This window comes from Phaenicophaeus curvirostris, chromosome 12 (assembly GCF_032191515.1).
Source record: "Phaenicophaeus curvirostris isolate KB17595 chromosome 12, BPBGC_Pcur_1.0, whole genome shotgun sequence".
Lineage (NCBI taxonomy): Eukaryota > Metazoa > Chordata > Aves > Cuculiformes > Cuculidae > Phaenicophaeus > Phaenicophaeus curvirostris.
This window is the reverse complement of record NC_091403.1, coordinates 19,893,011-19,918,566: the sequence shown is the minus strand read 5'-3', so window position 1 is coordinate 19,918,566 and position 25,556 is coordinate 19,893,011. Positions and strand designations below refer to the sequence as shown.

The 25,556-nt window shown below is 48.2% G+C and overlaps 2 protein-coding genes across 4 annotated transcripts in view; one reads left to right on the top strand and one right to left on the bottom strand.

Moving 5' to 3' along the window:
* BBS4 (Bardet-Biedl syndrome 4) overlaps window positions 1–6,753 on the top strand; it is a 37,945-nt gene extending 31,192 nt beyond the window's left edge. For both annotated transcript variants that reach the window (XM_069866477.1, XM_069866476.1), the window contains 3 exons: window positions 1,833–1,974; window positions 2,350–2,560; window positions 3,974–6,753. In XM_069866477.1, the coding sequence (XP_069722578.1) occupies window positions 1,833–1,974; window positions 2,350–2,560; window positions 3,974–4,125 (505 nt within the window). In that variant the 3' untranslated portion in view covers window positions 4,126–6,753. The remainder of the gene's footprint in view (window positions 1–1,832; window positions 1,975–2,349; window positions 2,561–3,973) is intronic.
* Window positions 6,754–9,365: 2,612 nt separating this feature from the next.
* Window positions 9,366–17,879, bottom strand: ADPGK (ADP dependent glucokinase). 2 transcript variants are annotated; one of them, XM_069866735.1, is made up of 7 exons: window positions 17,583–17,879; window positions 14,324–14,549; window positions 13,155–13,217; window positions 12,800–12,920; window positions 12,282–12,478; window positions 11,380–11,478; window positions 9,366–10,382 (listed from the first exon to the last, which is right to left on the bottom strand). In XM_069866735.1, the coding sequence occupies exons 1-7, from the start codon at window positions 17,795–17,797 to the stop codon at window positions 9,831–9,833; spliced, it is 1,473 nt and encodes a 490-aa protein (XP_069722836.1). In that variant the 5' UTR covers window positions 17,798–17,879; the 3' UTR covers window positions 9,366–9,830. The 2 variants fall into 2 exon arrangements, with proteins under 2 accessions (XP_069722836.1, XP_069722837.1); XM_069866736.1 differs by having other exon boundaries at window positions 9,366–10,379.
* Between the last annotated feature and the right edge of the window lie 7,677 nt (window positions 17,880–25,556).

Below are 25,556 nucleotides of genomic sequence, written 5' to 3'. Positions count from 1 at the left end.
ATGGAAAATTTAAAAAAGGTGTTTCTTCCTAGTGCTTCTCATAGCTGTCCTTTCTTTCTGTGGTTGTTTAGCTGTTGATTTTTCTAACTGTAATCTTGCTTCTCAACTCTTGAAGGTGAATTAGCGTGATAAGGTTCAATTAATTTTAAACCTGGCTGTTCCTAGATCTGTCTGAGCTCTGTTTGCAGGGCTTTATTGTCTGAGTTTGTTTTTTCTATTTTCCTTTTTGTTAGTTTGGTTTTTTTTCTCCAAAGATGTGGGGTTTTGGTATTTATTTTTTCATGCATTTCTTCCTTTGCTTTGGCAAAGACAGCAAAGAAGGGTTTGGGTTTTTTTTTGGTGGCAGGATCACTAGTCCAGTTCCTCAGTTAAAGGAAAACCAACAATTCTAAATGCTATTGGATTTCTTCTAACAGTAATCTGTCTTGCAGCGCTGCCACATACCTCACCAAGGATGGACAGCCACGGCTACAGATGACACTTTTGATTTATTGAACGGTGTTAGCAGAAGCCTTCCCTTCTGTGCTTTTCACAAAGGAGGCTCTCCCTGTCTCGGCCGCAGGCGTGGGTGCTGGAGTCCTTAGATGGCTCCAGTTATCCCTGCCAGGCTCCAGGAGAGGGCACCAGTCCCTCGCTCACGCTTAGCAGCCTGCAAAGCATCTCTCGCTGCCCTGTGTGCAGGGATACAGGCTGGCTCCTCTCTGGGCACTATGGTCAGACAGTGCTCGTCCATGTACCCCTTGGCAAATGCAGCCTCTGCTCTTCCAGCTTTCCTCCTGCAGCCCAGACGAGCCGAGCATCTGTGTGAGCTCCGTTGCTGGGGCTGGTGACCTGCTTGCCTTTCATTTCTTTGTCAGATAAAACCCATGCATTTTGCTTCTCCAAATTAAGGGTGGAATCCAGGCTGCTAAGGAATAATCTGAGCAGTTTGTGTGTACCCTGTCAGGTGATTAAGGAAGGATCGGGCCCCCAAGAGCTTCATTTACCAATTACAGAGCCAAGGGAGTCAGCTCCTTCTCCCCTCTGGTTTAGTTTGCTCACGCTCCTGGCTGTGTGAGAGGAGAAGTTGCTGTACAGGATCAATGTATCCTAGCAAAGAAAACAGATGCTGTGAAGAATGAGACTGTGTGGAGCAATTCTGCCTTTTTGAAATCTTATATGCTGTTCTGCCACAGGCGTGGGTAACAGTGATAGCCACAGAGCTGGGCTCCTCTTTGGGCCCTTCCTTAGGAGCTTCCACGGTTCCTCTGTAGCTGGATGTAAATGTAAATGTAAATGGTGGGTTCTGTAGCGTGTCAGATTGTAAACTACGATCAATAAGCCTGAGTCTGTCCCACCGCCCTGTCCCAGGCCAAGCTGCTCTCCTACAAACTGGAAGAGCTGTGGGAGCCCAAGATGAGTCGAAGCCAGGATCAGCTCGCACGATGTGATGAAATTCCCTGTCCCTGCTCTTGCTGCCCCTGGAGCAAGGGGCTGGAGGCCAGGTTCTTACTAAAGGCAGTCGTGAGATGATCCCCAAGCACAAAGAACTGGCTGTTGCAGAGAAGAGCTTTGCGGGGTGAGGCAGCCGGCTGAGTTGTTTGCACTGTCAAGACGGGGATGCTTTGCTGTGCCCAGACACCACATCTCTCGTCAAGCACGTGGCACTCTGTCGTGTTCCCAACGCGCTATGGCTGTGCAGCTTCTCATCTGCTTCAGGGAACAGGGTGCCCCAGGACTTGTCTGCACCAGGCTATAAGGTGTCTCCAGCTTTGGCATTTGGACACGTCTTAGCTTTAAATCAAGTCAGGGTTCCCACAGTGAATGCAATGTGTCCTGTGTGTCTGCTGCAGGTGCAACCCCCTCGTCAACCTGAACTATGCTGTCCTGCTATATAACCAGGGGGACAAGAAGGGAGCCCTCTGCCAGTACCAGGAAATGGAGAAGAAGGTCAATGCGGTGAAGGAGAGCAGTGCTCTTGACTTCGACCCTGAGGTATGTGCCTAACAGTTGTCAGTGGGAACTAAGTTGCCACACTGAGACTGGCAACAAACAATGAGGAAACTTGACTTTGGAGTCCAATTATTAGGAAGAAACTCTGCTTATGAGGTTTTCTGGTAGAGCGGTCGCCTGCTGAGAGCTGCTTGCTTAATTTCTGCTCTTTGAAGCCCAGTTCTTCAATCAATACACAGCAAGACAAGATTCCCTCTTAATTAAGGGAATGAATTGGCAGAGATGTTACCCTCAAGCACCAAGGCAGTAGCCAGCTCTGCACAACCCTCATTTTTATTTTTGTGTGCTTGTGTTGTCTTTATTGTTGTCTCAAGTGTTTCTGTTTACAAGCATCTTCTCTCTTTGTTTCTTGAGAAGATGGTGGAGGTTGCCCAGAAGATGGGAGCTGCCCTGCAGGTCGGGGAGAGCCTGGTCTGGACCAAGACTTCTAAAGAGTCTAAATCCAAGCAGCGAGTCGCTCCATCGGGGAAATCCTCCAGCGCTCAGCAGCCTTTGGGCTCCAACCAGGCCCTGGGTCAAGCCATGTCCTCAGCTGCAGCATATGGAAAAACCACACAGCTTCCCCCAGGTGCTTCTCTTTTCCTTCTCTTTGAAGTCGAACTGCAGGAGGGGAGAAGGAGAGAAGAGAAGTCTCTCAGAATATGGAGTTACAGCACATGTTTAGGAAGGCATTGACTTGCTTACACAGTAGCAATGTCAGTATGTGGTAATAACTTTCCTGGATTTCTAAGTTAGGGAAATGTGGAAGGAAGATGCTCTCTGTCGTGCATTATACCATCATGCTTTTGCAGAGGTGTGGAAAGCCAGTTAAGTTTTCTTTCCTATCTGAGCCACTCTGGGCAAGAATACCATTAGCACGGAGTGGAGATCTTGCTCCAGGAAGATAGTAGTTTCAGAAACCAGACCTCTTGTCTTCCTTGAGAAGAGCCTAGGAGCTGACACAGATACAGAGGGAAATAGGCTGCTGGGGAGGAGGGGAATGATGAACAGCTTTCCAAAGCACGTTTTAATTTTCCTTACAAAATTCATCACGATTGGATTGCTTTGAAGCTGTGCAGTCAGGGCCCTGCCTTGCAGGTGGTGCAGGTTTACCTTTTATGCAGGCCAAGGCCACTGGACTGAAGGTTGCTTAGGTGACAGCATCCACCTTTGAAGGCTTAGGCCAGTGTCTGTATGTGCTTCTTCTTGCTGGGGACTCGTAGGAGCATCTGCTGAGCCACTGTTCACAGCCCGACCTCCTCTCACCTCTTAGCTTCCACGGAGGAATGTGCTAGAGATACTGCGCATCGCTGTGATTTTCTGTCACTCTTACTCTTGTTTCTTGTGGACTGAACAAGAAAAGGTTGTGTAATCCAGGCCTCTTTCCTTGATGCCCCTAAGGACCTGTTCCATTTCTAACATGTGGAATGAACTTTCCATGCAGGGAAGACTCTGTCAGGAAAGCTGAAAAATAAAACAGGAGCTTTACCTGAAGGACGTCGTCACACACATCAGAGAAGGAAGCTGGTTCATAACGTGGGGGCAAACCTAAATCTAAGTGTAGAAGCAACAGTGTGGAAGTGTCCTGGTTTGATTTTATTCTGTCAGTAGCTTCTGTAACTACCTGGAAACTCCCCTTGAGTTCGCTAAAAAATTGTGAACAGAAAACAATACAGTGGTTTGGGCTCCAGCTTGAATATAAAGCAGCTTCAGTGGAACTGTTTTCCCTTCCAAAGCATAAATTAATTTGTAGGGTTGTACTGACTTCTCACAGCAGCCCAGCTGGGTGAGATCCTGTACCTTAGCTTCCCTTCAGCAGAGTGCTGGGTGCTGTAAGGTCTCTGGCTGTTGAGCACTGCTGGTAAGCTAACGCTAGACAGAAGAAATCTGAGAGTAATCAATACCTGTGATCGTTCTGTAGCTCCATGCTGCCTGGAAGGGTAAAAAGAATGAACAAAAGACATGCAGTCATACAGTAACTGTAACTGCGTTCTCTCCCCAGGTGCTGGAGCATCAGTTCCCCTCACAAAGCCTCCCTCACTGCCTCTGGAACCAGAACTGGGCTCAGAATCGAGCCCTGAGGAGACCTCAACACCAACAGGGGCTGAGGAGCAGAAGAAAGAAAAAGGCAAGAGCCAGCAGGCAGCGGACTAGGATGCAGGAGCATCTCCAGAGCTGCCTCTCCTCTGACCCACAGTGGCTTCACTCCACTGTCAGTTAGTCTAAGTGAGCTGTTTCCTGTTCATGGTTTTAGCACGTGGTCTCTACCTTGTCCCAAGCAGTTGTCGTAGCCACCAGAAGAGGTTTCTGCGTCGCTACTGTCAGTGTGATCACATTGTACTATAGGAGATCGGAGATCCTTCTCTCCACAGGGATGGTCGTCTTCTGTGTCGGGGTGCAAGTCCTCCAGCAGGATCAGGTGAGGCATCTGCTATGTCCAGAAAAGCCAGCAGTAGTGACTTAGCACCCTGGAGCCCAAAGAGGATCAACCCCTTCCAGCAGCTGAACCTGTAAGTGCTGAGGGAGCCGTGCACAGGCTGTAGGGAGGTCAGCGGGAACCCTGGCGAGGGGATGAAGGTTGTGCCCCTCGCCAGGGCGAGTGCCGAGCGGTGGGCAAGGCTGGGGACCAGCTCAGGGCAGGACTTTGCAAATGCTTCCTCAAGACTGAGGAGGCCAACACAGCTGGGAGCTGTTATTCCTGAGCAGGGCATTGGCCACAGGGCATGAGAGGCACTTTTAAGATGCACACTTACCTTAGTGATGGCAGTTGTGAAACAGGGAGCTGCGTAGCAGAGGTGAGCTGGTTTCTCTTGCTCTTCTGGAAGCGTTTGAGCTGCAGCAGCAAAACAGTCTGCAAATCCCTAATTGTTTGCAGAGAAACTGGTAGCAGATGAGCCTCGGTGAAGCTCTGCTCATGTGATCAGAGTTCTTCCTTGAGAATTTGTATTGCTCAGCATGCAGGGAAAAACTGGTTTGCAGGAAAAAAAAAATGAACAAGCCTCTTGCAAAAGACAGTGCGGGCAGCTTCAGTGCTAGATGTAAATTGTCTTAGTACGACAGCAGCCAGGCTCTGAATAATTCAGTTGTGCCCTCCTTACAGCCGTGGTTTAGGAGAAGTCATTTGTGCTCACTGCAAGGCGGCAGAGCAGCCCGCTGGTGAGCAGAGCAAGGGGTTTCAATGCCCATGTGATACCAGAGATGCTTGGAAAATGTGTCTGAACAGCAAATTCCCAGCCTCCACCTGCCTTTTCCCTGCTGCTGTCAGTTTGTTGCCTCTGGGATTTATCCAGAACTTGGTACAGCTCTCGGAACCACTGCTCTTGGGAGCTAAAGGTGGGACAGGCCTGCCATGCTTCATGCAAAGGGCCCACGTCTGGGCTGAGTGTGGTGTTTCTCATCCTCCCCTCTGGGTACCCAGAAGTACACAAACCTGCTGCAGATTGGAGTTTTCCAAACAGAATGCGCAGTTGAAGCTTCAGAGTTCAGTGTATTTGCTGGTTAAGCTACCCAGCTTTTAAAGATGCATTTCCTGCTTCCAGTTCTGCCCTGCTGCGTTGTATCTCTCCATAATTAACAAGTCCTACAGAGCAAGGTTGGTAATGGAAACTTCTCTCCAGCAGTAATGTCAAAGCAGTGTGACCAAGGCTCTGGATACATTAACACCCTTCAGCTGTGCTTTGGGGTTGGCTGCTGTTATCCAGAATGACATTAATGCATCTTTAGAGCACAACCAGGAACTAAAGTGCTATCCTACTCCCTGGAGAACGCTAAAAGAGTAGGAACCCTTCACTTTCTCCTCTGTTTTGATTGCCGAAACTGCCTGCTTATCTCAAATGTGGCTTTTTTTCCCCAACTGTCCTCTGTGGATGGGTTTCTATGGGGAGGGTTTCTGGCTAGCTCTCCTGTAAGGCTTCCCTCATGCTAGGAGTTGATGAAAACAGAGGGTCTTCTGTGGAGCACTGGCAAATTTAAACAAACCAGACAGGAGGCAGTGTAAGCTACATACAGTGTAGAGTTTTTTATTCACATTAAACTTAGACTGAAAGCTCCTGCAGCGTAACAGTGCCCGTGAAGAAGAGGTTATGATTGCAGAATAAGGGAGGGCAGGGTGTGGGAAATCTTTACCTCAGCCCCAGACCTTTCATTCCAGACAGTTTTTTCCTATGATCTTTCAGTCTTACCAGAAAGGCGTTCAAGCCACAACAGTCCCAATACAAGGACCAGTGACCAGAACACTGTGGCTACAGGTAGGTGAGCGCCAGCATTGCTGAGACAGAAAGGTTCTCCTCTGTCTGCTCCTGACCCGTTGTTTTGATTTTACTGGTTGCTTTGCCCTGCTTTCTGCTGGCTGTAAAAAAAGATGAGTGAGCTTAAACTGTAGCATAACGAAACTCCTTCGCTCTACTCAATAGATGGGAGCAGCCCTTGTCCCACTGCTGTTCTCACCTTACAGAAACAAGAAGCAATGGGAGATCTCTCTCTCCCCCAGCCCCACTGCTAGAATTCATTCCTTCTTGGCTCTCAGGATGCTTTTACAGAGTGTGTTACATGTTAGTACATAGAGTGGACTACAGTCAGAGGTAGTACGAAGATGCTTAAAACAAACATGTGTTTTGGTGAAAAGTTTATGCAGATAATGACCCGATTTTCCTAAGAAAAGAAGCAGTAGCACCTTGTTACTTTGTGGATTTGAACAGAACAGAAGGGAGCTTCGTGTCTGTCTAAGGAAGCATTTATAAAGATGTAATTACAGTTGGGAAATAAATAGAACTGCAATTCCGTCCTGTTCCCTTTCCTCCCCTGGATTATTGTGGTGATGGCATTTGCATACACAGTATAATTCACAGTATTGTTATGGAGAGCTTTGTTATGCTCTCTAATGATGAAACTGAACTCTGACCCATTTCAATGGGATTTTACAGCAGGACCGTGCTAAGCGATGCAGGGATTTTGGAAATCACACCTTACGTTCCAAACCCTGTTTCTGGCATCAGCCGTAATTCATAGTTGTGGCACAAATTCCTGATACATCAGGACAGGATGACAGAGTTAAAAAGCCAACCACAAGCAGCATCTGCAGATTTCACTGTTTAACCCCCTGCTTCTTAGTTTTGTTCCTGGGATGCGTGCTGGGGGGGGTGAACAACCACCCAAACCCAGTGTGGCTGCAGGCGCACGGAGGTGGAAATACCAACACGCACAGCTTGTATCACGTCAAGAGCTGCTCCAGTGATGAACTCATCGATTGCATCATTAGCGAACTGTGTGTCTCATTATTCCAGGGGCAGCCCTGTCTAGGAGTGCAAGGCCAGCTGAGGCTCCAGTCCTAGGGTAGGAGGAACACATGCGAACACACAGTTTGGAAAGAGAGAGAAAGAGAGAGAGAGGATCAGGGGAAAGCAGTGATTATTTCGGGCTAGGGTAGAAGCTTTGGTTCTTCTGCAGCTTTGTTTCTTCATGGTGAGCAGAGCTCGGGATTTTCACAATCCACTAGATATGTTTAAAAATCTCTTGCCTATCAAGGACTTCTGTATTTTACAAAAATCTCAAACCAGCCAAACAAAACCCACACCTACTAGAAATTTCATTGGGTTTTTTTTCCCCCTGTACAGACCAAAAAACCCCACTTGCTATTTCCATTTGTGCTGTTCAGCACGGTCTGGTAAAGACAAAGAAGCTTCTCTTTGTGGTCTCTCTTTGTAGCTGTGCAGAGGTGTGAGACAGCCCTCACTTGCAGGAAAAGGAGTTCAAGAGACCCTGCAACCCTGACTGTATTAATGGTAAGGGGGGAAAGGAAAAGGGACATTCAGCGCGTTGTGTTGACAGCACATGAACATGAAGTGAGTAGAGGCTGCAGGTCCCGCCCCTCAGCGCAGTTCCGTTATCACAGAGACTGTTTCAGAGCTTGATCTGCGATTCCAGTGGCACATTCCTGTTAAACCCAGGCATAACTCACCCTTGGACAAGTTCTGTTGGTGCCGTAACACAATTGCAAATGGCCATAAGGCAACGCAACCAGCCTGGCATCCCAGCCCCTGGGTTTGGAAGGCAGCAGTGGAACACAGCAGCAGGACAGTTGCTGGTGACAGCTTGTGTGTATTTAGTTTTGTTCCATTTCCAACCCATGAATCCACACATCCTGGCCCCCTGTCAGGAAAGTGGGACCCAGGGTAAGTGAAAGATGGGTTCTGTGCCAGCAGGATGCGTGGCCTCTGGCGACAGGAGAGGTGCTGTGCCACAAGGCTGAGACAGTCGAGATGAGACACTTCTCAGTTTTTTCTGTAGGAAGATTAAACCAGAACTCCCAACTCCCATGCTAGAATTTATCAATGATGAAAAAAAAATCTAGATAGAAATACTTCCAGTCTTAAGATTCCACCCTAAGAGAAATGCTGAGACTCCATGGAAGATGAAGATGGGACGGGGGGCAGGGAAGCACAGCGCTGGCTGTATTTCTCCTCCGGTACAACACGGGGCACTGCTCAGAGGGGCAGCAGAAGTTAAGTGCATGCTGACTGTCAGCATTATGTGCTAAGTCAGTACAAGTTAAAGCAGCTGCTGGTTTTTATCACTCACAATGGCACTTTCCAACCAGAGAACCTCACTGACAGCATTACTGAAACTCTTCCGGTCAGAGGCAAAGACTGACCTAAACCCACCTCCTACAGACCCTGGCACAGACTTGCTGGCTGCAGTTAATCCAGTTATACTGAAAATACCTGTGCGATAGCTGTGCAAACACACCTGATGTTCCTGCACAAGAACAGAGACAAAACTGTGCTGTAAAGAAACGAAAAATAATGGTGCTATGCAAGCCATAGCACGCTACTATGGAGATGAAAAAATATAAGTAGGGTATTGAACAAAGACAATGTAATACATTAACCCTTCCAAATGCAAGGCAGAGAAACAGGAGAGAACTGCACACACATTCTCAAACAGAAAAACGAGTCTCAGCACTCAGCAGTTTTTCTGTAAAACACCAGAGAGAAGCACCCACTGCTACAGTGAACCTGGGCTGGGACTCCTGGTATTAAGTGTACAGCAAACACAGTTGTACCTGGGGTTTGCCTGGCCAGAAGATCAAGTTGTCTCCCCAAATATAAACCTCGGTTATCTTCCTTGCCCAAAGAGTAAGCACGGGCTGCGAGGGCTCAGTTGAACACCTTCAGTCACAGAGGTAACAGGTACCCAGAGTAACCTACGCAGCCTTGAGGGAGGTGCTCTCTGTGCATGCAGGGGCCGGGACGGCGCGCATCGCATTCCGGGACTCTGGCTCCCTCCAGTGCTGGGGGCACCGAGTCAAGAGGTAATTCCATCAGTAAAGGATTTCATCATCACACCAAGCAAGTAGAAGGTTTGCCCTTGCCATGTAGCAATGTGCTGTGAGAAGGTAATGCAAGAGCCTTTTATTTTTAATTTATCTGAGGCAAGGCAGGGCCAAGCACTGCTGCGCCCTTCCTGGGACCTACGCGCAGGCAACTCTCCTGGCTGCCGGACTTCCCAGCACTAACAGACAAGATCCACTCAGAGTTACAAACAGCAAACCTATGCCAAACAGGGGTTTTGGTATTCATTTATCTCCCCCCATGTTTAAGACAAAGCAAAGCCAATTTTCACATTAAATAGTTAACCATCTGCACCTAAATAGGAAGTATTCGAGTCACTGCCAAGAGACTGGAATGTATCTGACAGTTTATACCTGGAATTATTCTTTGGCTCTTTTTCACTTACATCCAGAAAGCACCGTGCCCCAATTCCATTCCTATTCCTTTTCACCACTGGCCTAAACCCGATTGAGAACACTGTGGTTCCTCAGATGCCGTACAGTACTGGAGAAAGAGGAGGGTCTTAGTCTTCTACTGAGGATACGCTTCTGAGTACAGCAGTCCTTCAGCTGAAATCGCATCCCCGAGTCCCACGGTCCGAACAGGATCCTTACACACCAAAACAGGAGTGAAGTGGAACGAGATGCCTTCTCTGTGCCAATGCACCACTGGCTCATCTGGATTTAAAGCGATTTTGGCAGGTGCTCCTGTCTGGGAGGTGACAAACTCCAGCGGAGCTTTCAGGAAGACTTTGCTGGTATCGATGGTTTCGGTCGCGCAGGCCTGAGTCCCGGCCGCTCTCGCCCCGGCAGCCACCGCAGCCACCTGGTTGCCCCAGTACCCGTCCACTGTGACGAGGATGTGATAGGCCAGGGTGTGGAAGTGGATCCGCGTGAGATCGGAGGCCCGCTCTGCGGTCTTCCCATGCTCCTTCAGGATCCAAAAAAGGATGTCGCTGACTACACCCACATTGGGAACTCCGCTCCAGGAAGCGAGCGAGGCGTGAGGACCAGAGGCAGACTGTGTCAGGAAAAGCAGCTCCTGCTCGTTCAGCCCAATGGAGTTCACCAAGGGAAAGACCTGCTAACAGAAACACAGGAGCAACAGTTATTCCTTCAGAGAGAAAATCAGACTTGGGTCTCCCTCATTCAGGGCACCTTTTTTTACAGTTCTCTGCTGCTGGCTCTGCTGCCAGAGTGCTCAGCAGAAGGGAGCACCCACTTTCCAGGAGGAAACGCAGCCCAAAGTCACTGTACAGGCTTCTCCAGCTCAGCAAGTCTGCAAGAATTGCTTAGCCAAGAGAAGATTTCATGCCACAGGCGTGTGCTCATTTAGTGCAGGTAATTTTCTAGACACACACCTTCCATTAAAGACCAACAAAACAGGAAATACTCCTAACACTGGGATTAGCTGTGCCAAGCTAAGCAAGGAGCCAGTGGGATCTGCAGGAAAGAAATTCTGCGAAGAAATTGAAGGGTTTTTAAATGATAAAATCAGCTCAAATTCGAATCCTGTTTTATTCTAGAAATCTGCAAATTTGCTAAATCTAAACTAGCCCAAGTCACTTGTATCTGTGAAGTTGTGAATCTTCTGGGTCACCTTCCCAGCCATGACCGCAAAAATTCCTTACACCGGAAAATGGAGCCCAGCTGCGCTACACAGCCTTTTTTACCAAACACAGCTGCTGACTCAACTCAGATCTGGAAAAAATCCTTACTCCTTGCTGAAAATGGTCTGATGATCAGCTCAGGGCACGGTAAGATACCTCCTAAATGAAGCTTCCCAAAGAGACCTGTCTAAACCGAACACTCTCTCCACGCTAAAGCAAACAACTCTGTCCTCTGCTAAGCCACAAGTCATTGCAGTTCTCCTTCGCTGCACAGAGGAGGTGCTGGTAAGCTCAGCAGAGAAGACAGAAGCATTCAGAATGCAACAGCAGACGTTAAACCCATGTTCTCAATTTACCTTCAAATAGCCCCAATTTTAAGTTTTTGTTTCTCTATTCATCTACCAGTGTGGGTATTGTGAGACTGGGGGAAAGGAAGCAGATACCAAAACCATGTCCTTTCATTTTCCTTACCTGATGTATAATGTTGCTCATAAAATCTTGATCTGTCATACTGGCCAACTCGAGGTGTATAGGAATGTCTGTAGGGATATCGGAGATGGAGGCCACAGCCTAGAGGGGCACAGGAAAAGAGACTGCCCTAAACCAAATATCCATTAAGAAACAGGTAGAACAAAGGGGGTTTGAGTCTGAGATGCACATCCTTTAATCTTCTTGTGGATGGGTTTAAACACAATTCCAAATGAGATGTCTGACCAGTGCCGGGATGTACTGCCAAGGGGAAGAAACAAAACGAACATCTCGTCTTTGGAATCACAGAGCAGGAGCACTGTACCTAACACCCTAATCTGCACCCAACTCAGCACTCTTCTAATGGACTAATTCAGAAGCATCACAAGTCTGAAGCTGCTGCAGAAGACCTGATCCTAGACCAGAGAAAACAGAAATAAAAAGGCCACTGTGTTGCACTGGGAAGGGCACTCAGCTGTAAAACAGGCAGCGATCAGCCTATAAAAACAAAATGTGGTGTAGCTCTTTTGGGCTCAGTTGAGAAAGCCGCCTCTTGGATTACCTAACACAGATGCTGCTTAAGGAACGCAAGTCATGATTATAACCTTGATCACCTTAGCATCTGGATATAAAAAGTGTAATTTAGCCACTAGATAAGCTCCAATAACTACGTCAATGTACTTTTATTCCCCCAGACAACCCACTCAATCAAAAAAACATTAGTGTTACATTATCCGACTCTTCCCCTTCTTACAGCTCATATTCTCCTTCTAGCAATACTGAATAAACTTAGGGGAGATCTGAAGACACAGCCTACTTACAAGTTCAAACCTGGGAAACCAAGACTTTGCATGAAACATTTGTTGGAATGGAAATCAAGGGACACTGGTATTCAAGTATCTGACCTCCATGAGTCGCCTCTGACGCATCTCCTTGCTCTGGCCTTCCATCATGTGAAGTCCCGAAAGTACCACAAGATCTGGCTGAAATTCATCCAGGCTGGACACAAACACTTCCAGCATATTTAAGGCGCCGTTGGATCGGTCATGGGAGAAGATAAAGCGGTTGGCAGTGGGTGCTCTCACTTTCCCCCACTCTTCACCTAGGGTGAGACAAATGGAAGCAGATTAACTCAGAAGAGAAGCAAATCAAACCACGTGTCTGGAGATTTTTATTTTTTTTGTTTATTTATGGTAACTGTATTACACAGGGAAAAGGTTTCAAAAGGCTTGCGGATGTCTGCTCACCTACCACAGCTCCCTGAGGCGCATGGAATTAGCAGAGTAGCCCAGTGACAGCTGCCAATACTGATAACTTACACAGCCCTTCTGGAATTAGCTGACTCAAAACCCCAACTTTACAGCCAGGAATATCTTAGTGATGTTCAGGGTTCCCATTTAACATTCAGCCCTTGGCAAGGTACCTGCTTGATACTCCAAGATGAGGTGGAATTCATCCCTTTCCTGCATGGATTCAGGTGGCACAACCACATTATCATCAAGTAGTTCATGGAGTTTAGGACCAACTGGGCCACAAAGGAGGATCTAGAAACAAGAAAAAAAATCAGCATTTCAGTGCATTTACGCATCATCAAGACAACTGATCTCAAAAAATAATGATTAGATTTAAAAAAAATCAGTTACGCTTTTCAACTTGTAAGGCCAATGGTTGGCTCCACCACAACTTCAGAAACAACTAGAAGATTCCCAACTCTACAGTGGAGAAATTGGAGCCTCATTTAAAACAAGCAAATAGCATGAAACTTCGGGACCGCGTACCTTCAGGTCTGGATTTGTTGCAAGCTTCTGACCAATGAGTGCAGCATTTCCTCCTACGTAAAGCTGTAAAACAAAGAGACAGGTCTGGGCATTCCCTTGCTTTGATTGCTTTAGACATGCTTCATCCTCAGTGCAGCTGAGAGAAGTTAGCTTTTAGAGAAGGGTCTGCACTGCAGAAGTTGCTAAAGCTGGGGCTGAAGGCAAAACAGTTCTACGAGATCAACAGCCTAAGTGTTCTCGGACTTTTTCTTAATCTACATATTCACTGTCAGGTGACTCAAAGCCCTGTTCAAATTAATCCATTCTTCACATAAACAGACTCTATCTCTCTGCAGCTTTTCTCAGGCAGTTGGCAACTTGTGGGTTTTTAGCAAGGCTGATGAGCAGCCCTTTCAAAAAGGACTGTAATTTTTTCCACTTTGAAACCACAGCATCATGGAATAGTTTAGGTTGGAAGGGACCTTAAGGCCCATCCAGTTCCAATCCCCCCACCACGAGCAGGGACACCTCCCACTGGATCAGGTTAAACCTGCTACCTGTGCCCACGCGAAGGGAGTGGAACAGTGAAAGCTCCTTCAGGTAAGAAGGGTCAAACTTTCAAGTTAGAATACTCTCATGTGAGCTTTGAAACCAAAGCATTTAGACTGTTCTGGGATCACAGGCACTTGGACGTGACTGAAAAAAAGGCATCAATTTAGATTCAGAAGACCCAGTATAAATTAGAGCTACAAAACTTTGGTTTTGGAAAGGGAGTCTTCAGAAAAATTATTTATTTCTTTTTGTTGCCTCTCCTTCTAGAGAGAATTTAAATCTTGTGTTGAGGAGCTGAAGCTGTTCAGAGCGCTTACAGCTCCTAACGCTTGGATCTATTTCCTCACTTCCTGCCTCATCACAAGATGTTAGAGCCTCTTTCACAGCATCAGCCCCACCTGGCTCCCACACAGCAATGTTCATACAGAGGCATCTTAGACTGACATTTCAGTTTCGGGACAGCACGCGAGAGATGGACCATTTGGACCCTCGCTATTTGCACAGCTTTGTGCACAAAGGCATTAACACACGCAAGCTACGGCACTGTGACACGATCTGCGCTCTCGCTAGACAGAGAACGGAGGTCACCAACGATGCAGAAAATAAGAACCGTGCTTCTCTTCAGGTGGCAGACGTGCCTGTGCACCAGGGTACTCGGAGGCCATCCGTGCAATGTGATGGAAAGACTCGGCGTCGCTGAAGAAGCGCTCGGCAGCTGCGCCTTTCTCCATGAAGTGAGCGAACGTTTCTTTCAGGTCCTGTCTGGAGTTCAAGACTGCATGATTTCTTCCATCCCCAGGTTCAAGGCCGAGAGCCTCCAACAACTTCACACCGGACAGAACTACATCTACGCAGGCGTTAACACTGGAAGAGAGAAGGAAAATGCACCTGGAAACCCATGTGTGCCTCAGGGTGAGACAATACAGACTTCCCAGCCAGCGATGCTTGCTGCTCGCAGCCCTCGTGTTGAGGGGGAAACAACCAAGTGAGAAAAACCACACAGGCATATGAATCTCCTGAAATTCGCTACAAAAGCGTTCTTCTGACATGCTTTTTATTGTGTTCCAGCACTGCAGAGGAGAGCGGGTTTCTAACATCCTGCTGAATTAAAACAGGGGTGAGTGAGCTGCAGGGTCCACAGGTGGCTGTGTACATTGCAATATGTTTTGCACTTCATGTGCTGCCTTAGGCTTGCTAAGAAAGAATAGGCACAGGAAGAGTAACATTTTTAATTCTTAATTCTTAAAATAGGAAGGGTTTTTTTTTTTAAAAAAAAATATGTATTTCTCCTTTAAAACATCCAAGCAATTCAGAACTGTTAAAAAGTATTTAAGTCTACTAGATCAGCCTCTGGCATTTCAGCTACTCTGAACAATAACCGCCCCCCACAACAGGCTGGCTCTGTTTATAAGAAATCAAGAGAGCAATTTGTCAGCTGAAACGTTTGAAAACTGCAATTTCAGAAGGGCCATCCCAAGTTTCCAGAGTTCCCATGCCGCCTTCTCTCAAACAGCGGAGCCAGGAGACGACACCTGCAATAGTCAGGAACTGCTAAGAACCATTTCAGCTGCACGTGAACGCTGACCTGCGGCTCCCATCTCCCAGTCCCCATTTCTTATCAATTACATCAATTTAAACACAATCTAATTCAGACAGAACAGGAAGGCTTCTGGGCCCCCAGGAAGAAAGTTTATCAACCCTTGCCCTTCTTTCTGCTCGTGGCTTCAGAGAGACACCACACATACCAAATATTTACTGAGATGATTCCAGCAATTACTACAGCACCTTCAAGAACTGCTGCTAAATGCAATTTCTGCTCCTCTGCCCCACATTTCCCTGACAGGGATCCAAACAGTCAATAATACTTCAGCCGATCTCCAGCTTACACTGTGTTTACCCACAGGCCACCCCGAACGCCAAGGCCTCCTTACACGCCAGCGTGAAGCACGCAGCCACTTAGTGTTCCTCCTTACCAGTGACCTTTCATGCATGATTAGGGCTGCATCACACAAAATAAAGGACATTATAAACCCTGAGGCTGTTCAGTACAGGAGGTAACCAGCTCAGAAATCCTCTACTGTGCATCACCTCACACACTAATGAAAGAAAAATCCCTTTGCACAGCAGAGAAAAGAAAAACAAAGAAACAATAAGCTCAAGCAGCATTTTAGCCCCAAACTTGCTGCAGCAAAAGGTCAGTAACGTTCTATTTTAATGAATCATTAAGGATGCCGGGGACATAAGATACACCTCTTTTGAGCGTGACACCCCTAATCATAGAATCATAGAATAACCAGGTTGGAAGAGACCCACCGGATCATCGAATCCAACCATTCCTATCAAACACTAAACCATGCCCCTTAGCACCTCATCCACCCATGCCTTGAACCCCTCCAGGGAAGGTGACTCAACCCCCTCCCTGGGCAGCCTCTGCCAGTGCCCAATGACCCTTTCTGTGAAGAATTTTTTCCTAACGTCCAGCCTAAACCTCCCCTGGCAGAGCTTGAGGCCATTCCCTCTCGTCCTGTCCCCTTCACTTGGGAGAAGAGCCCAGCTCCCTCCTCTCCACAACCTCCTCTCAGGGAGTTGGAGAGCAATGAGGTCTCCCCTCAGCCTCCTCTTCTCCAGGCTAAACACCCCCAGCTCTCTCAGCCGTTCCTCATAAGGCCTGTTCTCCAGCCCCCTCACCAGCTTTGTTGCTCTTCTCTGGACTCGTTCCAGAGCCTCAACATCCTTCTTGTGGTGAGGGGCCCAACTGTCATCATCCAACTGTCCGTCTTTTCCCTCTGTTATTCCTATGCTAACACACTTCATGCTTGCTGTAAAGTTCCTTAACAGGCTACTAATGAACTGTTTTTGCTGCTGAACTTTTGAGGCCCTCTGCGTTTGGGGTGTGTGTGTATGTATTATATTCAGTTGCTTTAAAACGAAGAAAAAAGCAAAACATAAACTAGATGCCTTGCTTTGTTCCAGTGAAGGTGCCGCAAAAGACAGGACTGAATGAGGCACTGGAAAACCTATTTCATCACATATTCATTGGAGAAAGTCTGCATCAACAGTAATGTGAGAATAAGACTAACTCCAGCTAATGCCGTACTAGCTACACAGCTGTGGAGGTGGAATAACTTCTCTCAATACTCGAAGGCCAAGTCTCCTAGTCAAAGTCAAGTTATTCTGTCCTGTCCTTAAAATGAGAGCAAGTCACAGAATCTTGGAATGGTTTGGGTTAGAAGAGACCTTAAAGCCCATTGAGTTCCAGCTCCACCTCCCACTGGATCAGGGGCTCCAAGCCCCATCCAACCTGGCCCTGAACACCGGCAGGGATGGGGCAGCCACCACTGCTCTGGGCATATCTCCTGTACTTATTTATTACCTGCTGTGGTCCCCAAGTGCCACCTGCCCAGGGACGGGCCGGCAGCTCAGAGTCCTTCAGAATCCAGATCAAACCCTGTTCTATGGGCATGCAAGCCAGGCATAAGTTCTTGCTTATCCATAGCTGAACTGTGCAGTGCACTTAAATTACTGATACGTGACTTTTAATGACCATTAATGACCACTGGCCGAGGACTCCCCCAGTGAAGCAACGCAGCGGGCAAGAGCGGCCTCTCCCAGGAAACCACCGGCCTGCAAAGTGAACAGAGAGGTTTCTCCTAGAGGCAGGAGCTCCAGCAAACTTCCAGCACGAGGCTTTCCAGGTGGGAGAGCGACCCCCGACCCGCGAGGCCCAGGTACAGCCCCCCCGGGGGTCAGAGCCCAGCCTGGGGAGCCCAGTCCCCTGCCCCGACAACAGGGGGCGCCGCGCAGGCCACGCCCCCAGCACAACAAACCACGCCCCCATATTAATGTACGGTAAGTGAAGCCACGCCCCCTCGCGCAGGCCACGCCCCCCGCACCTACCCGACGGCGACTCGCGCCCAGGGCCGCCCCGGCCGGACGATGGCCGCCTGCCAGGCCGCCACCATGCGGGCCTCCAGGGAGCGAGCGCGGCGCAGCCCGCCCAGCAGCGAGGCGGAGAGCTGCCGCAGCGCCGAGTGGGGCAGCTCGGGGCCGAGCAGGCAGAGGTAGCCCAGCGCCAGGGCCAGCAGGCCCACGCACACCGAGCGCTGCCACATCGCGGCGCGGGCTCCCCGCCTCCCACGCCGCGTCCGAGGCGGGGCGCGAGCCGCGCGGGACGCCTTACGCCGCCTCCGTAGCGCCCCGCCCCCGCCAACCGCCTTACGCCTCTTCCGTAGCGCCCCGCCCCCGCCAACCGCCTTACGCCGCCTCCGTAGCGCCCGGCCAACCGCCTTACGCCGCCTCCGTAGCGCCCCGCCAACCGCCTTACGCCGCCTCCGTAGCGCCCCGCCACTGGCCTTACGCCGCCTCCGTAGCGCCTTACGCCGGCTGCCGTAACGCCGCTTCGGGAATCGGGCGGTCCCTACGCCAACGGCGCGGCCTCTCCCAGCGCAACCTGCGTACCGGCGCGAGGCACAGCCGCGCCGCCTGCGTAACCGAGCTTCGGGAATAGCGTGGGAGGCAGCGGCCGCGGCGGCGCCTCGTGAGGGGAAATGGCGGGAGGCGCGGCTGCCTCTGGGCTTCGCCGAGGTTTGCGGCCTGCTGGGCACGGCCTGGGGCGAGCCGGGGGCACCGGCACCGAGAATGCTGTCAAAACAACTCTAGTTTTGGAGTTTTAGAAAGCGAACACCCTTCGTCAGGCCTGGACAGCGCGAGGCAGTGATCTCCATCGATCGTGTGCAGCGAGACAAGAGGTGGGACAGAATGTGTTGCCCACTTACAGGCATAGGGATAAATTTTCCCAGAAATCTGAGGCATATTGTATAACTTCCCAGGGTCTGATTTTAATGTTGTTATGAACTTCACAACAGTCAAAGCCCTTGCTAATTTGGAGCAGCTCCAGCCCTTCCTGGCCTTGCCTTTGAGACAGGGAAGGGCTGCACACGGGTGATTACGGGATAGACGCCTGTTCAGCACAGATCGCATTGAACACAAGGCATTATCGCATTCAAAGAATGAACAGTGTCTGGGGAAACACTGCTTGAAAGAGAGCATGCCATCAGAGGGACACTATGTCTAACTTTCAAAAAATACCATTACTTAGATGAAACTTTAGCTTCAATCAAAGCATTCCAGTTTTTGTAATAGTAACTCCTTCTTGTGTCGTTACTAATGATACATGCCTTATGAGGAGCGGCTGAGAGAGCTTGGGTTGTTTAGCCTGGAGAAGAGGAGGCTGAGGGGAGACCTCATTGCTCTCTCCAACTACCTGAAAGGAGGTTGTAGAGAGGAGAGAGCTGGGCTCTTCTCCCAAGTGACAGGGGACAGGACGAGAGGGAATGGCCTCAAGCTCCACCAGGGGAGGTTTGGGCTGGATATTAGGAAAAAATTTTTCACAGAAAGGGTCATTGGGCACTGGAACAGGCTGCCCAGGGAGGTGGTTGAGTCCCCTTCCCTGGAGGTGTTTAAGGGACGGGTGGATGAGGTGCTAAGGGGCATGGGTTAGTGTTTGATAGGAATGGTTGGACCTGATGATCCGGTGGGTCTCTTCCAACCTGGTTATTCTATGATTCTATGATTCTATGATTCTATGATTCTAATGCTGTGCTGAGGCCATAGCGCCTGCACGTTCCTGTGTGTGGCACAGCTTCACCTTCCATGGACTTTTCCTCTCAGAGCCCCTGTTCAGCTGCTGCCCAACTCCTCTGTGAGTTGTGTGTCCACACCTGTTTGCCCCAAGCCTGAAAGTGCAGCCACCCAGCGCTCTGCCCTGTCCCACTCATAGAATCACAGAATCACCAGGTTGGAAAAGATCTCTTAGGTCATCAAGTCCAACCCTTCTTGTCTGCCACTAAACCTTGTCCCTGAGCACCTTGCCTACCCGTCTTTTAAATATCTCCAGGGATGGTGACTCAGTCACCTCCCAGGGCAGTTCCAGTGCCTGATAACCCTTTCTGTTAAGATTTTTTTCCTGATGTTCAGTCTGAACCTCCCCTGGCGCAGCTTAAGGCCATTGCCCCTTGTCCTGTCCCCTGTCACATGGGAGAAGAGCCCAGCACCCTCCTCTCCACAACCTCCTTCCAGGGTCACTCCAGTGCCTCTATCCCAGCAGCCCCTGCCCAGCGCCCCGGGTGCTGACCTGAAGCGGCTGCTGGCCACAGTGCATGCTCTTTCTTCCTCTAGAGAGCAGCTTCTGGCCTCAGCCTCCTCCGTACCCTCTCCGGGGTGAGCTGCCTCTGCAGGTCTGCCCATGCCTCTCCTGGGCAGCTGGAGCAGTGGGAGAGAGCAGCTTCTCTCATCTGTTCCATTCCATCACAGGGGTGGTGTAACGAATCAAAAGGGAGGTTTCCCCTTTTAATGAAAGAGAGTTTTTCTGGGCTTCTTTAGAAATCACGGAGACGTTCACTCTAAGTCTTACAACAACATTTGCAGGAGTTTGATGACTCTGCTGCAGTGCGTTGGCTGAGGCAGCTGATAATTTTCTTATTCATTTCTGTGTTTTGAGTGATTGTCATCTCTTTTGACTCTTGACAAAACAAACAGCAATGGAGATGGGACAGCAGGAGGCTTTTTGTTGATTTTTCTTTTTAGAATGCAAGAATTGGTATTCACCAAACAGCTCAAACTCGGCAGCTGTTATCATGAATTCATGGCTGGCCCTCAGAGTTGCCCACTGGGTTCCCTTTCTCACTAGTCCTTACCAAAAAGGACTTTTCCTTTTCTGTTGTTGTTGTTCCTGTGAAGTTATTCCTAGGAGCAAGTGTAGACCATGGGTGCAAAGGTAGGCAGAACAAACAGATGATGGGAGCCAGAATTCCTAGGGAAGGAGAGAGTAAGAAAAAGACTTCACTCACCCAGCAGCAGGTGTTGTGCAGGGGCACTGACTGGTTTTATAAGCTGAACGCATTCTTTAACAACCGACTCTTTAAAATAAACTGGAGGCCTAGCCGCCTTCCGTGTTCTCAGGAAATCCTTCAAACACTTCTTTCCCCTCCAGTAACCACCTGCTTAAGTACCTTGTAAAACACTGATTTTCTTATCTCCTTTCAGCCCTACTTTCAACACATCAGAACTGGCCTGTTAATATGTAACCCCTTCTTCCTTTACTCAGGTGGTCTTTGTGTTTTGTCAGTATGTTTTTTCATTTGAGAAAATTTACTTTTTTTCCCTTCGGCGCATTCCCCACTAACGTTTGATCCGTATGTGATTATGAAATCTCGCTTGCTCCCATCCTCCTGAACTCCCCGGGGTGTGGGCCTGCGAGGCTCTCGCAGTTATGAAGAGCCTTCCAGTGCAAGCAGCAACGCTGGGAACAGAGCGGGTACTTGCCAGAACCCCTCACTGCTCACTGCAATCAGGTCTTCACCCGCGGGAGCCTGTGTATTTATAGCCTTGTCACAGAACGTCATAATTAGATGTGCCTGTAGGGCAGCCACAACCCATGGTGCTGTCACAGCTCGGGGACCCCATTATTATTACTGTGTCACCAGAGGATTAGGCTGCAAGCAGAGAACCTATCTAATACAGCAATACTTTGGGGAATTAACCCACAATTCCACTTTGGGGTGATTAGTTTTCTGTCTGATGCTGATGCAGTATTCTGTGTTGTTGTTCTGAAGCCTAAAGTTGCCTTTTCCAGAACAGGAACAGTTTCCATACGAAGCTGCTCAGGAGGAAAAGTTTGTTTAATGCCCTTCAGTCCTGCCAAGAAAAATAAAACATTTAGAAAAAGAAAAGAGGTTCTCTCAGAGAACCTGTTCAGATGCAGAGCTAAACAGCGATTTCTTGGTTTACATTTGTTTTAAGCCACTACAGATCTAGATGTGCCTCAAGCAGCCAAATTAGAGGTGAAACTGTCAGCTGAAAGTTGAAATTCAGTTCCATTATTTCCTTCCCTTGAGCCATCCAGTGCTCCACAAATTTTGGTTATAGGTAATGGATAGGGACACAGGACTGTGGGATTCACAGGAGTTGGCCCAGGCTCAGTAAAATGTATTAGTTAAATACCTGTTTAATTATCAAGCTGATTACTTCTGTTTCAGTGCTGTGTGTTATTTCAAAGACCTGACATGCTGATTTCAGTGGCTTTTACTGGAATACATTTATTAAAAGCATGGGGAGAGAAGGGTAAGAGTGAATGGATTTCAGAACGGAAGGAGTTTAAAACTTAACATCAACAATTTTCCTTTGTTTCTTCTCTCCAGTTGTAAGAAGTCCTTTGTGTAAGAAATCCTTTTCTTCACATTCTTCTGTGGTATGAACTGCTTTTGACTGGGGGTGGTGGTAGAGGGACAGCGGTTTTCCTCAGTCTCCGGTTATTGGAAAGGGAACTTGTTCCCTTTAGCAAAAAGAAAAGAGGGGAAAAAAGACTGTCTGCAGTAGGCAGACAAAAGATGTGTTTTCTTGCTTTTTTGAAAATTAGTTATGGAGAGTTGCACACGTAGCACATGTTCTCAGCAGCCACTCAGAGCTGACAAACCTTTATGTGTGAGCTTTTTAATGACCCTACTGAGTTTGCTTTTCTGACCACAGGCTTGGTTTTGAGAAACTGAGGGGTTGCCAGATGCTTCTTAGGCAGGAGGAAAGAGGAAAGAGGATGTAGAAGGGGAGGAAATAGCAGGGAGAGGTGAAAGCCAAAGCTTCCAGTTTCCAAAGAAGCTATGAAGACCTTGCTTGAAGCAATTGTATTTGCTTCTTGTTAAGTTGAATTTACATATTCAAATGAAGTCATTCCCTTTGACCTACTTTGGCCAGCTTAAACTGTAGGCCTGAGCACAGTGGGTAAAGGGGAGGAGTTTTTCTCAAACTATGAATTCGTTTATTGTTGCTGGGATCGGTCATGCGTATCTGAAATGACTGGGGTAGAATCTTTAGCTGTACCTCATGAACATTAGGCAGGACTCAGGGCAGGATTTGTATTGCAGATGCTTGCAATCCCCTTACCTCCTGTCCTGTCCAACACCCCCATCATAGTACTGCATCTTTCTGTGTTCGCCAGGCTTCATGAAGTCAATAATTCAGGTTTTCTCTGTCCAACTCGCTTGTCTATGTGTCATTGTGCCTTGATGGCTATCAGACCTCTCCCTGAAAACCCACAGCCTCCTCTCTTTGTTTACAGGCCTTGTTTAATCTGCATTGAAACTGTTTATACTGGGAACTGTAGATCAGTCTGTAATCATGAAGTTAGTGCATATGTTTCTGATGCTTAATCTCTGATGTTTAATGAGAGCCAACAGCAGAATACACTGGTGTGAATGGTCCCTACTGGTGTGTCTTCGCTGGGGCATGAGGAGGAGGAAGTGGAAAAAAGAGCTTTTGGATGGATCCTAATACAGGCCTGAAAAATTCAGAAGACAGAAGTTTGTGCTGAGCCATGCAGATGAGCAGAGGAGCTCTAATTAAAATACAGACTGTGTGTTTTTCTCAGAAACTGGGCAACATTCCCCATCTGAGCTCTGCCAATGTATCTCAGTCCTGGACTTCAGCACCCACTGCTGCTCTGCTCTGTAAGACACCCACTCATCTTGGCCAGCGCATCTCAATCTTGATTGGTAACACCTCCTGCTGCTCCAATTTTGGACCCTTTTTAAGCAGAAAATGCCATCTCTCTGCTAAATTATGCCAAATTGCTTAGTTTTGGCCACAGAACTCATTTTCACTTGTCACCTAATGGGATACCTAGAGACTTTCATCTAGCACTGTCAGCAATGGAGGAAAAAGGACATGTGAATACCCTGCCCCCTGCTAAATCCTCTAATTATATAGTGATGTGTTAATAACAAACACACTTCCATGTCTTGGCAGTTACAAAACACTCCTCGATAGCACAGGGCTTCTAAAGCCTCATTGCGCAGGAAAGATGCAAGTCCCAGTTTAAATTACTTAATTAGTATCAGCATAATCTGTCCCCAGAATGAGCGTTTGGAAGAAATGCCTGGTATGAAGCGGTCAGATGCCAGTTTGGATGTTCTGCAGAATCCAAACAACCACATTAGAGAGATTTGCAGAAGTGAGTGTGCATAGAATCTCTCATCCCTCCCATCCTACCTTTCTGGAGGTGTCACCATCTTCCATTTTTCTGAGAAATCAGCCCTGGGGGTGGAATGGCTTCCATCTTGTCTGAGACAACCAGGGCTGGAGCTGGGAACATGCAGATCCAAATTTATGCATTTCTTTCAGTGTGAGCCAGAGTGCTGGATGTTGTGGTGCTGATGGCTCATGCCCTGTGATGATCAGCCTGGCTTTCAGCAGAATATGCAGGAGCTGGAGCCAGGATGAGCCATCACATGTGCTGGTGAACACGCTCAGGAACGAGCGTGTTGTTTCTGGAACAAAAGGTTCAGATAAGCAGAAATGGAAGAACTAAAAACTTTTTGGGAAGAATATGGGTTAGGAAAATATTGTCAAGAAAGAAGTGAGGAAACTTTGGCAAGAGGATACCTTGACTGTGTTTCCGTTCTTGACCCTCTGAGTCTTAAAGTGCAGCTGCAACACCATCAGGTGCTGAGAGCTCAGAACAACAGCAAGCAAACCCGCATTTATCTGTCAGGTTTGGCTCTGTAATCCATCCCGTGAGGATTATTAGATGTATTACAGGTGGAGTTGCATACTGATTAGAAGAAAGGATGGTTCTGTATCGTATAGGAGCAGTGCATATGGCCAGAGCAGCACCTTAAGCACCTTCTGTATTCTCAACTTGTTTGGTGGGATACGAGATGAATGGCAGATGCCCAATCTTACCTTTGGAAAGGAACTCTGAAAACAAAACTCTCAAAATATTCTTTAGTCCCCTAAATCCATCCAGTTTACATGCTGCGGAGCATTATAGGGATTGCATCTTGTAATATATACTGGGGATTCTTCATTGTATAGGTGATTGTTCATGAAGGAGGACAGAGGAATAATCTCTGGCTGAGAGCCACACCGTTTTACCCCCAAAAATACTTTCTTACTAGCATTGTTGTATGAAAATAGCCCCTTTTCTCCCTGTTTCTTGTTCAGTGTGCATCCTGTGCATGTCTGCAATAGCCACATTCTGGACCTTGGGCACAGGCTGTGTCTGTGGGGAGTGGTTCTCTCCTGCTGGTCTGGCTGCCGTTTTGCTGTGCCAATCACACACACACTGCTGGACGAGCTACATTGGTTGGGGACAGCGTGAGGTGATGGTTCCATCAGCTGTGTGCTGCTCCTCCTTGGAGAGCTGCCTTACAGCCTGCCCGTGGGTGGGCCCTTACCGCACAGTTCTGTTAACTCAAAACAGCCCCAGGGCCACCTTTGCTCCACCCTGCTGAGCCTCCTCTCTTCATTAACACCTCCCAGTAATGCTGCTACAACTCGAAGAGCAGGAACTCGAGGTTTGATCAATCAGGTGTAGGGTTCTCCTTCTCAGGGATGGCTGATGTGCTGACTGATGGGATGTCAGCAATATTGTAAGTGAGGCACATTTTAACATCCTAACTGAAGCTGCAAATCAGATTTTGCAATAAAGTTGCCTGTTGGTCTACTGAGAGGCAGTTGTTTCAGAATTTCACCAGTGAGACTGCCAAAACTATTTGTGTATTTCATAGATCATATTGTAAACTACTCGCATGCATCCCCGTGTCAAATATTAACTAATGCAGTGCCTAGCAAAGCTGTCTTTTATAGATCCTTCTACAGAGTTGTTAGCCACAGAACTCGCTTTGTCAAAATTGCCCCTGGTCTTTTCCTCTTCTGTAAATGACAGGAGGTACAAGGCGTGGAGCATTTGGTGTAAAATGAAGCTGGTGGTAGTTATTGTGGCCACACATGGAACCGGGCTTGTCTTAATTGGCAGAAGAGGTCTCTAACTTCTTCCACAAAGAGGCAGTGAGGAGAGGAGTAGAAACTTCTCTAGAA